This window comes from Hemitrygon akajei, chromosome 13, assembly GCF_048418815.1.
Source record: "Hemitrygon akajei chromosome 13, sHemAka1.3, whole genome shotgun sequence".
In the NCBI taxonomy this organism is placed as follows: domain Eukaryota; kingdom Metazoa; phylum Chordata; class Chondrichthyes; order Myliobatiformes; family Dasyatidae; genus Hemitrygon; species Hemitrygon akajei.
In genome coordinates, this window is record NC_133136.1 from 99979140 (window position 1) to 99993269 (window position 14130).

Genomic DNA, 14130 nt, shown 5'->3' on the forward strand with positions numbered 1-14130 from the left:
CCTCCTCCTGCTGGATCAATCCAAGTGTTTAGAAACACTTTTAGAAGCCGACTATACAACTTGGGTTAATGTCACACAATAGTTATCTGTCTGCTAGATTGTGTATATCATCCTTTCTCGAATTGAGAGCTCCTGGTAGTGACACAGAATGTCCTATTACCACTTTGGATGGGTATAATTTATTTTTTTTTATTTGGGGGGTTGTTCTGATGCTACTTGTAAGACCATAGGAAGAGCCTTAGGCCAGGTATGTCTTTCTCATTATACTTAGTCATTGTTTGATGATAGCATTCATTTGATTTGTCTTGATGATTCTGGACAATGAAATTCAATGTTAATCAGTCAACATAATTTCTGACAAATACTTTGAGCGAAATGTGTTCCTTAGTCAGAGTCGATGAGACATGGCACTCCCATCTAGGAATATAGTTCTTGATTAGAGTTTCTGCTGTGTTTGTGGCAGTGGCTTTCCTTGTTGGAATAGGTTTACACCCATCTTAAAAATTTGTCCACTGTTGCCAGTATGTTTGAGTATCCTCAACACCTTTACAAAGTACTGTATTCCTCTTGTAAGTATAAAAATGGACCTGGTGGGGCAGGAGCACTTAATGTGGTAGTTTTTCTGCTGCTGCTGCAGGCATTGTTTTCAGTTTCAAGTGTTTGCCAAGCTTATCCCCTGAACTTTGGATTCCACCACTATTGAGAGAATCTCTTGATCATCTTTTGCACAAGTATGTCTTAGTGTATCTGCTGTGCCAGATAATCTTGTCTGTAATGGAGTTCAACTTTGTTTCCAATACTTTGCACAAAGCAAATGTTTGTGTGTATTCAATTCAGATTGTTCTAAGATTTCTTAAAATCTATTTTATTATATTAGTGTTGACTTTTAAAGGCATTTTTACCTGTTAGAAACACCTAGTGTGAAAGTAAAATATGGTAAAATTCATATTTTTGCACAATTACAGCTGATTCTTTTAAAGGCATTAAAACAGTAAATCATTGCAATTTTACCCTTCTATAGCTTTTCTAACAATATTTTGCTGAATTAACTTTTCTTATGTAGTTTAACTAATACACAGCTTTTTTCCCCTCCTTAGCTAGGAGCTGAAAGTGCAGATAACATTGGGGCAGTTTTGAACAGCAAAGAAGAACAGAGGGAGATTGCTGAAACCAGGGAAACTTGCAGGTTAGTAGGAAGGCAACTGTTTGCTGAATCTTTCTGGATTAGGTTTCTTGGTAAGATATTTAGATTACAGTTAATAGGGTGTTTAAATTTGGATCACTACTAAAGGTTCAAAGATTTATTTATTATCAGAACTTATCAGAACAGGTATTCCTATACAAATTTTGCCTGTAATGCATTAGACTTTTTGTTTATTTATAGTTTTTTTAAAATTATAAAGTTATTAAGCCAACAACTTTGTTGAAATCGTTGCTTGAAGTTGCTCTTCAGAGACGTCATAGAACAATCCCTTCTTTGCATATACCATCAGCCTCAAGCATGGAATCTCCAACTAAGCAAAAGAAGAATTGTATGTATAAATCTGTATCCCATAATACAATATCTCATTGTTATTTATTCAATATATTCTATTATACTCCACTCAGTTTTGAAAAGCTAATGTGCTGTAGAATTTTCCTTTTGTATATGAAATATGAATTTACCTGTTTTGGGTCTGGCAAAAGTGTACAAAGTTTTACACTTGACATCAATCTCTTGTATACATTGGGGCAAGACTGACTTTGTAACTTGATAATGTTACAGTTTTAAAGCCTAGATCAGACTGACTACATACTCAAAAGATCCTTTGAACTCTTTTGATAAGTTTTCAAATATTATTTCTTTCCAAATGCTGAACAACTTTTAATCTGTACTTGTTTATGCTGAAAAGCTCTGCTCCCAAGATGCCTGTGCTTGTTCTTTCTCATCAAAGAATATTCAGTTTATAACTATTTAGCAATTTCCAATCCCACTTTTATTGATTTATGTACAAACTTTGTGCATTAGTATCACTGTGAATCTCACTTTCATGTTTATCTAAGCTTGCTACTGGGTAAATTTGTGAAATGTGATGGTTGCAGAATTGTGCATCATCTGCCATATGTTTCATTTTAAATTGGGATTCTAAACCAGTATTACAGCTATCTAAACAGCAAATTCTTCTGTTTTAAGAATTAAGAGGAATCATCAACAGAAAAAAGTGTCTTGTGAGTTGATTGAATCAAAAATTTCCATATCTCGTGTATGAAAGTTAGATTCAGCCTATCTGTTAGTTTCAAAATCTGGATCAATTACCAAAAAAACACTATTGCTGATGGTGTCCCTCCACAATATATTGTGGTCTCCTGTGCGTTTGCTTCTATTCCAATCTTATTTATGTATGTTCAATATTTCGTTGTTCTGCAATGCCATTAAATCCATGCAACATTAAAGAAGATTACTATTAAACAGGAGTTTGTTTTTATAGTGACAAGCTTAGGAATAGTAAAAGTGAGATCAACTTTTACTTTGATGAAACTGGCTATATATATCAAATCTCATCTGTTTCTTGATTGAGTAACTGCGTAAGTTCTAAATGGGTAAATTGAGTGTGTTGTAATTTCATAGAACATAGAAAACCTACAGCACAATACAGGCCCTTTGGCCCACAAAGCTGTGCCGAACATGTCCCTACCTTAGAAATTACCTAGGGTTACCCATAGCCCTCTATTTTTCTGAGCTCCATGTACCTGTCCAGGAGTCTCTTAAAAGACCCTATCGTATCCGCTTCCACCACTGTTGCCGGCAGCCCATTCCACACACTAGCCACTCTCTGTGTGTTTAAAAAAAACTTACCCTGACATCTCCTCTGTAGCTATTTTCAAACACCTTAAAACTGTGCCATATCTTTCTGCATCTGAGCTATTTCATCATATAAAGTGCAAAATTTTCATTAGGTAGTTGAAAATTGAATAACATTGTATTCATAGTAGTTAGAACTGATGTAATATTCTCAGCTCTAGTGTTATGTGATGACACAGTAAAATTGCTTTTGCAGCAAACCCAGCCTGTGTTGAATTGTGCTGTGCAGTCAGAGCTGACTTGAACAAAATAGAATGTTCTTTTTCCTGTTGTGACTCAGAATAGTACTGCAGTAATATGAATAGAAGTTAATTTTTTTTGTACTTTTATAGCAATGTCATTAATAAGGCTAGCAATTTTAGGTTGAATTATGGCCAGTTAGTTCTTCTAATTTTCCTCTCCTGTGACATAGTGACATTATGAGTGTAGCCCAGCATAAAATGAAGAGTCCTTAAAATCTACAAGGAATATTTTTGACTAGGTGGGTTAAAGGCCATGTTGGAATAAATAAAGGAAAATCTTTTCCTTTCCATTCATAGAAAAACAGATATGCACTATTACGTGCTTGATCTCACAAATGATTGTATTAAGCCCTGTTTCTTTAAGAAATCTTGTTCCTACAGAGCACACGGAGTTGTTTTGGAAAGTGGGTTGACCAAGAAAAATTGAAATGCTAAACTGGCCTGTTGGTCTTTAATTCTTGGAGTAATATGGTAGCTTCAGAACTTTACTCATTTATAGTTTAGATGAGTATTTTTATAATTGCAAACTATCTGTTTTTAGATGCATAGAGATTGAACAGAGTGAAGAAAAGGTATAAATCAAAATTGCATATAACATGAAGCTGGTAAGCACTTGGTTTGGTGTAAAGAGCTGATGGGAATAAGCTGCACTGAAGTGTTAACAATTTCATGATGGTATTAGCAAATCCTGCCACTACAAAATGGATTTCTCTTTATAGTTTGAGTGATTATTGCCAAATACTCCATTATTAAAGGAGTTTTAAAAACTAATTCTGTCTGTAATCAGAATAGCTCTTAATTCTACTTCTGTCCCTATAACCAGCTTGTGAACATCTTTTTCCATGTTTAGCTTAGTGTTGGATTTGGATCCCATTACAATATACTCGAATCTAAAATTATTGAAAATATGCCATTTAGAATGTTCATAATTACTATAAAGTTGTTATAATACTGAGTTTAAAAACTGCTTTTAACAGCCTGAAGTATGTAATCAGCTTTTGGAAAATTTGTATGTTAGAAAGCCATTTAAAGTTGATAGGTTGTATTTTACAACTAACCTTATGACTAGCTGTTCAAATATGAGGACTTGGCTTGTACTTCTCATCATAGTGTTTAATGTCTTAACATTAAAATACAAAATGCTTGACACATAATGTGCTTCCTTTTTGTGTTTCAGTGAAGCTACGCATATCTTTTGGATAAAATTGATTATTTCATAGTAGTAACATAGCAATCCAACTGAACTGCTTTAGAATATTTTCCCAAATTAAATATGTAATGTAGGGTTTAGTCTGTGGGAAGGTTCTAAAATTTCTCTGAAATATTGCAAAATAACTAGTGTTTCAGTCTTTCCCTGGAGAAGAATCAATGATTAAACAAGTCAAAAGGCATAGCACATAACTGGTGTACTGAATTATTGTTCCAATCTTGTATACATGGGATCAAATTAACAAAATTGCAGTTGAATCCTAATGTGCGACTTGATATAATGCGGTGGTTTTGACCAGGGGTCACCAAGCTTTTTTGCACTGTTGATCGGTTGAATATTGACAATATTCTTGCGGACCGGCCGATGTGGGGGAGGTGGGTGGGGGTGTTAATCATGATTGGAATATAGATGATAAGTCAAGTATAAGTCACTTATAAGTGGCTGATACGCTCGATTTCTTTTCTAAAAAGGTTTATCTAACGAATTTAGTATTAAACACAACACATATGTTCCTCGCATGAATATAGTGATAAGTAAATTATAACTCACTTATAAGTTATAGCATCATAACATTTTAAGTAACGTTTGGATATTAAACACACAGCACATATTTTCCTCATATGAACTTATAAAATTGCAACACACCAATGAGAGGACAAGGTAAGGGCCAGAGGTCCCGGTACTGGGGCCGCGGCAGTCGCAGTCTGGAGAGACCGACCAACCGAGCGAGTTGTGCAGCAGGGCACTCGCCCGCCCCCCCCCCCCCCCCCCCCCCGTAGGTAGGTAGGATTTATCGGCCGACGAAAGTTTGGTTTGGGGGATGACTTTGAGTAGATTGCAGCGAGGTAGCTGCTCTGCTACTTACGAAACCCTGAGCCCAAATTAGGTCGTCTGCAAATATTTTAGCACTGGGTTCCCCACGAACATTCGGTGCGGTAAACAGGTTCAGAAGCGACGCCCATCTCTCCGCACTCCAGGCCAGTAGCAATGGCACTTCTCGCCAGCCGCGTGAGGTGGCCGGTTACCCGAGGTCAAACAGTGATCCCTGGCGCGAGGGCATCACTACGTTTAGGCGACTGATAACCTCACGTGGGTAATGACTTCACATGCGTAATGACCTCACATGCGTTCAAGTTCAACAGTGGGCATGACAGGGAATGAGGAAAGGTGCAGCTGACTCATATCGTTTCCTTGCGGCCTGGTGATTGGGGACCACTGGTTTTGACCACAAGAATTTGTAGAAGTCCAAATGAGCAAAAAGCATTTTTGCAAAATTTGTTTCCATGTAATTTTATTACAGTTTTATGTTTATTCAAGTTCAAAGTGCACTTGTTATCAAAGTATGTATACTATATACAGCCTTGAGATTCATCTCCTTACAGGCAGCAACAAATCAAAGAAACACAGTAGAACCCATTAAAAAGACCATCAGATACCCAATGTGGAAAAATAAATTGTACAAACAATAAAAATTAAAGCAAATAACATTCAGAAATGAAGTTCACAGCCTCAAAGCCATTCACAGATCCAGGAGCCCATTAGTTGCATGCCACAGTACAAGTTCAGTGCAGATGTGAGTAAACATCACCAAGCAGCAAGCTGAACATGGCCCAACCCTTGCATCTGGCCACGACATCCTGAGCTTTTCAATCTGGTCCTTTATTTTCAGTGGAGCTGCAACCATTGTTCACAGAATTTACTTGATCAAGTTTGGATCTTCACTGACCTGTGCAACAATTAGGATCCTTTAGATATCCTGTAGATATTTAGGTTACAATACAGTGTGTTTGAAATGGGGATTGTTCTGTTAGGGAATCAATGCAACTAAGTTTTGGTAAAGCAGTGATCCATTTAATAACAGAATAGTACATTGACTGTTACTACCCCATAGGTTAACAACTCTATAAAAATGAATTTTATTAAGTCTTGTTTTACCTAAACTGATAATAGATTGTAGATCTCCACTGTCAACAAATAAGCTCTCAAAGTACTATTTAGGAAATGCCCTATTCCTCTTTCCCCTTTACCTTAAGCTCCATCAGAAATATCTTTGCTTGATAAGACATGGTCTTAAGATGATGTCCTATTAAGATGTTCTACTAAAGCATTTTTTTCTGCAAACATTCAGAAGACTTTATTTTCTAGCGAATATTTTTGTCTCTTCCATCCTAAATTTTCATTAGTATTTGATAAGGTTTTAAAAGTAAAAGTACATCAGTTAAACTACAGTGCACCCATTGCTGTTCTGGAGAAATAATATTGCATTTTCCTGTTTTTTTAAATCCCTTACCATGGGAAATGGCATGTTTTATAGATAACCATGATACACAAAAGAACTTTTTTATGAGTTGCAGTGAATGTAATCAAAATTTGTGCTGTTTTGTGATTCTTTTGGTACAATTCAGTGCAGTCCTATCACCATCAGTTTTTTGTATACGTAAAATGCTTAATCACTTCATTAAGATTTGGGATTATATTAAGCATCAAAAATATGTAAACTGAAATGAATGGGGCAATTCGGATGCAGGCATCCATGAATCTACTAGCTGCAAGTTTTAGTTAGTAAAGTCCAATTTAATCAAAGCACAACAATTTTAGATGATGATGCGTTTTTGTTTCCTTTTTTTTAAAGGAGCAGACTATTCTGGTGAGTACTTTTAAAAGAAAAAATATTTCTCCAAAGATTTCATGGAGAATGCAGCTTTAATATTGGTACATTCCTCCTGCAAATGGGGTCATGTGCTAAAATTCTACAACCAATTTGAGAGAGAGCTTTAGTTGGACACACTTCTATAACCTTTTCAATTATGATAGTATTTTTAAAAAGAACAAGGGTATTTGCATTTTAATTCAAACATAGTATTATGAGATTCCAACCCATCCTCTATTTCCTCCTTGCATTTGGTTTCAAGTTTCGTATTCCATATTAAAGCTCCATTTATAACCAGTAGTGTAAACTTAATAATTTAATGTAGCCAAATTATTTTGTTCTGCCAGCATCATTAACTTGCAGAATGTAATATATATCTGTGTAAATTAATTCATGGAATGGGAGGGCTAAGAAGGATAATTTGGTGATGGCCAGAATAAATTTTTGATTGTTTACATAATATTTATGCTGTATATTTTGCATGTGCATGTAAGAGAAATATTCTTACATCTATAGTTATTTTGTGGAGGTCATGCCTTTTTAAAAATAAATCAATATTTTGCTTGATGATTCCAGGGCAACATATGACACATCTGCCTCAATTACGAAGCGGAAGCTGCCAGAAGAAGGGGAAGCCATTGAAGAAGAATTTGAAGAATACAAAGTAATAATGTTATACCGTGCTTTTGTGTTTAGTCATCCTCAGGAAAAATAGAGATGTATGCTTATTATTTTCTTTTATCTAGCTTATCATATATTTTTAAAAAAAGAAAATCTTGGAAGTACAGTCGGCCCTCCGTATCCGCGGATTCCACATGCGCGGATTCAACCAACTGCGGATCGGGAAAACCCAGAAGTTCTCTCTCCAGCACTTGTCGTTTGAGCATGTACAGACTATTTTTTTCTTGTCATTATTTCCTAAACAATACAGTATAACAGCTTTTTACATAGCATTCACATTGTATTAGGTATTGTAAGTAATCTAGAAATGACTTAAAAGTACTGGCAGTCCCCGGGTTATGAACAAGTTCTGTTCCTGAATCCGTCTTTAAGGCGGATTTGAAGTCGGAACAGGTACATCTGGTATTATTTAGCGTCAGTTAGTCAAACGTTTTTCTTAGTATATAGTACATATTTTACCTTTCTATGCATATAAAACACTTAAGAAACATACGTATTTCAATAATTAAACCACTGCGTTGCTTAGTAATAATTGTAGCTTTCATTGGGGCAGGGCCTTTCACATGCTCCATTAAAATTGTTCCGATCGTTGACCGACTGTTGCCTAACGCTTTTCCAATGACCGATGGCGTTTCACCTCTTTCCGTTCGCTTTATTACTTCACCTTATTTTCAATTGTGATCGTGATTATTTTCATGAACAGAAACACCGCGGATTCAGAGCTGCACCACCGGGTCCTAATGTCCACCACACTGAGACATGTTAAATAAAGTCTGGGGTTCCACTGTGTCCTAAGGACCACTGCACTGAGCCAGATTAAATAAGGGACTTGAGCATCTGTGTTTTTTGGTATCCGTGGGGGGTCTCGGAACCAATCCCCCGCGGATAAGGAAGGCCGACTGTACTTCCAGTGAAGCCGTTTGTAACTTGGTTTCATTGGAAATCGTGGGCGTGCCTTCAAAAACATTAATGTTGAGTTAATATAGACATTAAGTTAATGTTGTTGGAAGTAGAGAGTCCAGTTTATTGGCATTGGAATTGTTTTAATGTATGAAATTTAATCTTCCATATGACTTTTTTGTAAATTGCAACTGCACATTTTGCTAAGTTTTAAGGGAAAGTTGAATTTACTTAATGTTTGGTCCAAGTTTGAATAACTTATATTTTAGAAAATGTATTTGAAGTATGCATTTGTATCAGAGGAATTATTCTTGGTGATAACTTGATTTAATTTTGATGTTTAATTATAACAGCAGTTTATTGGAAGTTCGATGTAAAAACTGAAAATCGTGGAAATATTCAGCTGGTTAGATATCATTTTCTTGAAAGAGACCTCAAATGTGACTGATCTGTTGAATCTATGACTTTGTTTTTTTATTTCAGATTTCCATCATCTGCTGTTTTGATTATTACTAACTAGAAGTTGCTTTATATAGTGATTTTAGGAAATGCTTGTTAGGCCTGTCTTGTAATCCAAAAGCACTTGGTTGTCTCATTAAATGTTTTGACTTGATTTCATAGCATTTTATAACACGGTAGAAATGATCAAGGCAAATTGCTGACTATTTAATTTCATTCTCCCTTCCAAGTAGGCATTAAACTTCCTTTTAAAGTTAGAACTCCCTTCTACTAATATTTTGTTTTGGAACTATATTCTTATTACCATCTGCCTATTAACAACACCTCAAATAATTATTTGATTTGAAAATAAATAAAACCTGCATATGTTGAAAATTGAATAGGAAGAGAAACTGTTTGAAATAGCAGGTCAGAAAGCATTTGTGGAAAGAGAAATAGTTAATGTATTAAATTGAAGTTCCAATGTCAGAATTATTAAAGGGGGAAAACAAGTTAGTTTTATGTTGTGGTAAATGGGGCAGAAATGGATAGGTTAAAGAGGTTATCTTTGATTGGATGAGGCAGAGAGATCCGTAGTGATATGTTATAGAAGTCCTCTGATCAAATAGATTAAATGAGTCAGCTACAAGAGTATGAAGATATAGCCAAAGTGCAAAATGCTGCAAATTACAGGCTGTGAGACATGCCCAGCATGTTCGGGTATGCTCAGAGAAAACCGAGCCAATATCACAGATGGATGACTTGCAGCAAAGTTAGTCTAGAAGGCTGCAACCTGCCCAAAGAGGAGGTACTCTTCCATTGGTTTGTGTTCAGTTCCACTGTAATAAGGTAGGGGGCCACAAACAGGTCACATTGGGAGTATGGTGCCAAATTTAAGGATAGGAAACTTTATCAACTTGTCCTTACTCCTTTTTTCTGTCCTAAGATGCATTGCTACTATTCTGTGATGTACATTTTGGTATTATGTTGATCACCTTTTTGTAGAGGGCTTTGTTTGTGATTTAAGCTGTTAAAATAATATTGAATGCCAGTAATGTGTATGCATAAAAATTAAATAGAACTTTTTTTTTAAAAAGTTTGCATATTTTTAAGTATACTTATCTGGAATAAATCGTCCATGGTAAGTTACATTATGTTTGTTCTCTGTGCCTGGCCTTTGAAGTTAATTCCATGAGGTGAACAGAGATACACATCATTCCTCCACAAGAAAACATGTTTGTAGGGGCCTTGATATGTTAAGTTGACAAAGAATATTAATGATTTACTTTAGATTGAAAGAAACGTGTTGAATACATTCTACCCAGCCTGTACAAATATGCTATTCTGTAATGGTTTATGTATATGCAAAATTGAATTCATTCTGTCCTGAGTGGAAGCTACCCTGGAATCATGGATCTATTTAGACATTTAATGTTCACTCTGTTGGCAGGATGAAGTTGTAGAAGAGGAGGAAACAGAAGTGCAATACAATGAGGAAATTTACAAAGATTCTAGCACATTTTTAAAGGTAAATATATTTTCATCTCATGACCTTTAAATATTTATGTGACAAAAATGTAGTCGGGTTCAAATGATCTAAATAATAGGATATACTTCAAATTAAATATCAGGACCTTTTAAAAAATTTTTTGCTTAGATTGCATTTGTAATAGTAATATTGACCGAACTGAGAATTTCCACCTTAACACATGCTGACTGACCCACTGAATTCCTCCCAGTTTTTCTCCAGATTCCAAAATTCACAATCTTTATGTGAAGTAAAATTGATGTTTGATATGAAATACCAAAATATTGATCATGCAAGCAAACCAATATTTACTCTGTCTCCTCACAAAGATTTATAAGAAATGATAATGATAAAGCATTTCCATTTCATGTACTGTACATTATTACATGAGGCACATAGGGTAATCTGATCACAATAAACATACTAAATTCAAAAATATGGTGTAAAGTGCTTATTGTAAGCTTGGAAAAAATAGTAAAAAGCATTGCTGTAATGGTAATTTTCATTAAAGTAACAGCAGGTTTATTTCATCAGTGGTTGGAAGCAGCACTCAATAGTGTGTTATGTCAGAATCAGGTTTACCATCACTGATATATGTTCTGAAATTAGTGGTTTGTTGCAGCATACAGTGCAAAATATAAAAAAATACTATAAGTTACAATAAAAAAAAATTGTGCAAAACAAGAATAATGAGTTAGTGTTCATGAACTGTTCAGAAATGTGATGGCAAAGGGGGAAAGAAGCTGTTCCTAACACATTGAGTATGGGTCTTCATGCTCTTGTACCTCCTCCCTGACGTTAGTAATGAGAAGAGGGTACGTCCCAGGTAGTGAGGGTCTTTAATTATGGATATCACCTTCTTGAGGAACCACTATTTGTCAATGTCTTCAGTGGTGGAGTGGCTTGTGCCCATGATGCATCTGGCAGAATCTTTGACCTTCTGCAGTCTTTTACAATCCTGTGCTTTGACACCTTCATACCATGCAACCAGTCAAAATGTTCTCACGGTACAACTGTAAAAATCTGATGATGTACCAAATTTCAAATTCCTAATGAAGTAGAGCTACTAACTTCATGATTGCATCAATATGTTGGGGCCCAGGATAGATCCTCTATGATGTTGAAGCCTAGGAACTTGAAGCTGCTCACCCTTTCCAGCCTGACTCCCTCAATATAAAGATGGCTATATTTTAGTTAATAAGCATCAATATTTATCAGGCATTGATAACTTGAATTTATATGGTACCTTCAAGGAAAGCATCCCTCGATGCACCATAGGATTGTACTGAAACAAAAATTACACTTAGCCAAGTGATAACCTTGAGAGTTGACCAAAAGTTTGAATGTTTTCTTTTGAAAAGTGGCACTTGCCATTTACGTTGTCCTTCCTTGTCCCAATTTTTTTAAACAGGTGAAATACTTTTTAAAGTGCAGTTATTAACAAAATATAGAAAACACAGAAGCTAACTTGTGCACATTGTGCCCTTTCATGTAACTCTGTTAACTAGGTTCTGTTGTTTTGTAGTGTTCTAAAATGCTGCAGATAGTTTATCCTCTGCAAAGCCAGTTTGCATCTGCATTTAATAGCCAATCTGGCATATTCAGCCCAGTAGTATAGCCTTCCCTCAGTATTTCATCAATGTGTCAGTCTGGATGCTCATGTCATTACAACCTTTTGATAGTTAATAGGTGCGAGAAGGGCATGTTTTGATGAAGATATTAGGATTCTGTAGCTAGGTACAGATGAGTGAGTGAAAAGTTCAAAAAAAATTCGGAATAGGGTAGTTGAGGTTATGTACTTCAATAAGAGAAATCTAAATTATTACTTTTATGGAGAAATATTGCAGATGAGCAGAAGTACAGAAGGATCTAGGTGTCCTTGTGCATGAACAACAGGCAGGTGCAGCCAGTGGTTAGGAAGGCAAATGGGCTAGTTGTTATTGCAAGAAGTTGGGAGTTTAGGAATAGGGAAGTACTGTTACAATTAATGTACAAGATACTAGTCAGCTGGTGTACAATGCACAACTTTGAACACTTTATTTATGGACAGATATACCGTAATGGCAATAGAGGCAATTAAAAATGGCATTCAAGATAATTAAAAGGGATTCAGTAGGCTAATTCCTGGGATGAGAGGGCTGTTCAAACTGTAGAGGAAATTAAATTCATATTCATTAGAGTTTAGAAGAATAATGTCAAAGGACTGACACATTTATAAAACCATTAGAAGACATAACGAGGTGGATGACAATGTTTCACTGGTGGGCAAACCCTGAACAGAGGACATAGTTATAAGACAATAGTTTAAAATTAAGGTGTATAGGAATTTCTTGCTATAGTGATGAATCTGAGTTCTCTGCTCCAGAGGGTTATGGACACTAGATTGTTGAGGGTGATATTTAAAGAAGTAGCAAATGACCTTATCCTGTAACTCAGACTTCTGTCATATGGTTTTGGGTTAGAATTGAAAGGCCATGTTTAATGCATACAAGAATAGTTTAAATCTATGAAAATATGCTTGGGAAATTCTTATTCTATAAACATAATTATTTATCATTTTCCAACTATGTTAATGAAATATTTCTATGAAAAAGTTTAGAATATTACACAGTACTGGAATTCTTATGGGTGGCTGTGGTGAACTACATATACCTGTCTGGACATGCCCCCTCCCCCCCCCCCCCCCCCCCACTGACTGCTCCTGTGGCTCCTCCCACTGACCGTGGCTCCTCCCACGGACCCCGGTATAAAGGCGATTGGAGACACCGCCCTGGCCTCAGTCTCCAGGATGCAGTGTGGTGGTCAATTGCTGCTTGTTCTTTCTTCCAGCCAATAAAAGCCTATATCTCACCTCACGTCTCAGAGAGTTATTGATGGTGCATCAGTGGCATTAATGGAAAATGATTGTTGCTCCTCCATTCTGGAGGTTTTGAATGTAGCTACTCCTTTTACCAATAGGAAAAACTGCGGATTTTGAATTATTGCCAGTGTCTAGGAAATGACTGAGCTATCTTTTTCATCCTGATAAGTACAGCAGTATTGGCCGCAGGAGAGGTTGTACTGAATTACATTTGAAAGTTGTGTCCTGCAAGAACAGTTGTAAGTGTTAAAGTATTATAATGTACACCATGGATCTCTGTTCAAGTCCGTTCAAGTTTGTTTTGCTTACATTGTTCCAGAGGTTAACAACTATTAGCAATTGCTTCTGGGGTAAGATTGAACAGAACCATAATGTCAGTTTTAAATGGAACAACTTATGAATGCTTGGGGTTGGGGGCAGTAAGGATAGCAAAGTTGACCTTGTGATTTCTTTTGGGCAATTTGTGTGCCAAATATGCAGACTGAAAATTTTAATGTTTGTTGATCTGATCACTTGTTATATTGCTTCTCTTAAATCAGTTTATGATCTGATTGACAAATTTGACTATTTACATTAGATACATTTTATCTACAGAAAATTTATGGCAATCTAGTTACAAATTTTCATTTTAAGCAGCTTCGAGAAAATGCTAAAGGTTTAATAAAATAATTTTAAAGGCAGAAAAGGATTAATAATTAGCATCTACAGTTTTCTGGTTATTTACCTAATAAATACAACTAGGCCGAGTTCTGAGCAAGCAACTGCAACATTAAAATAAT

At 35.8% G+C, this 14130-nt stretch overlaps 1 protein-coding gene across 2 annotated transcripts in view; it reads left to right on the forward strand.

Annotated features, from left to right (window-relative positions):
* The window catches only part of mettl14 (methyltransferase 14, N6-adenosine-methyltransferase non-catalytic subunit), a 67787-nt gene that overhangs the window by 24296 nt on the left and 29361 nt on the right, over positions 1-14130 (forward strand). The window contains exons 2-5 of one of the 2 annotated variants that reach the window (XM_073065162.1): positions 1098-1186; positions 6927-6941; positions 7521-7608; positions 10414-10491. In XM_073065162.1, coding sequence (XP_072921263.1) covers positions 1098-1186; positions 6927-6941; positions 7521-7608; positions 10414-10491 — 270 coding nt within the window. The remainder of the gene's footprint in view (positions 1-1097; positions 1187-6926; positions 6942-7520; positions 7609-10413; positions 10492-14130) is intronic. The other variant, XM_073065163.1, reaches the window with a different exon arrangement.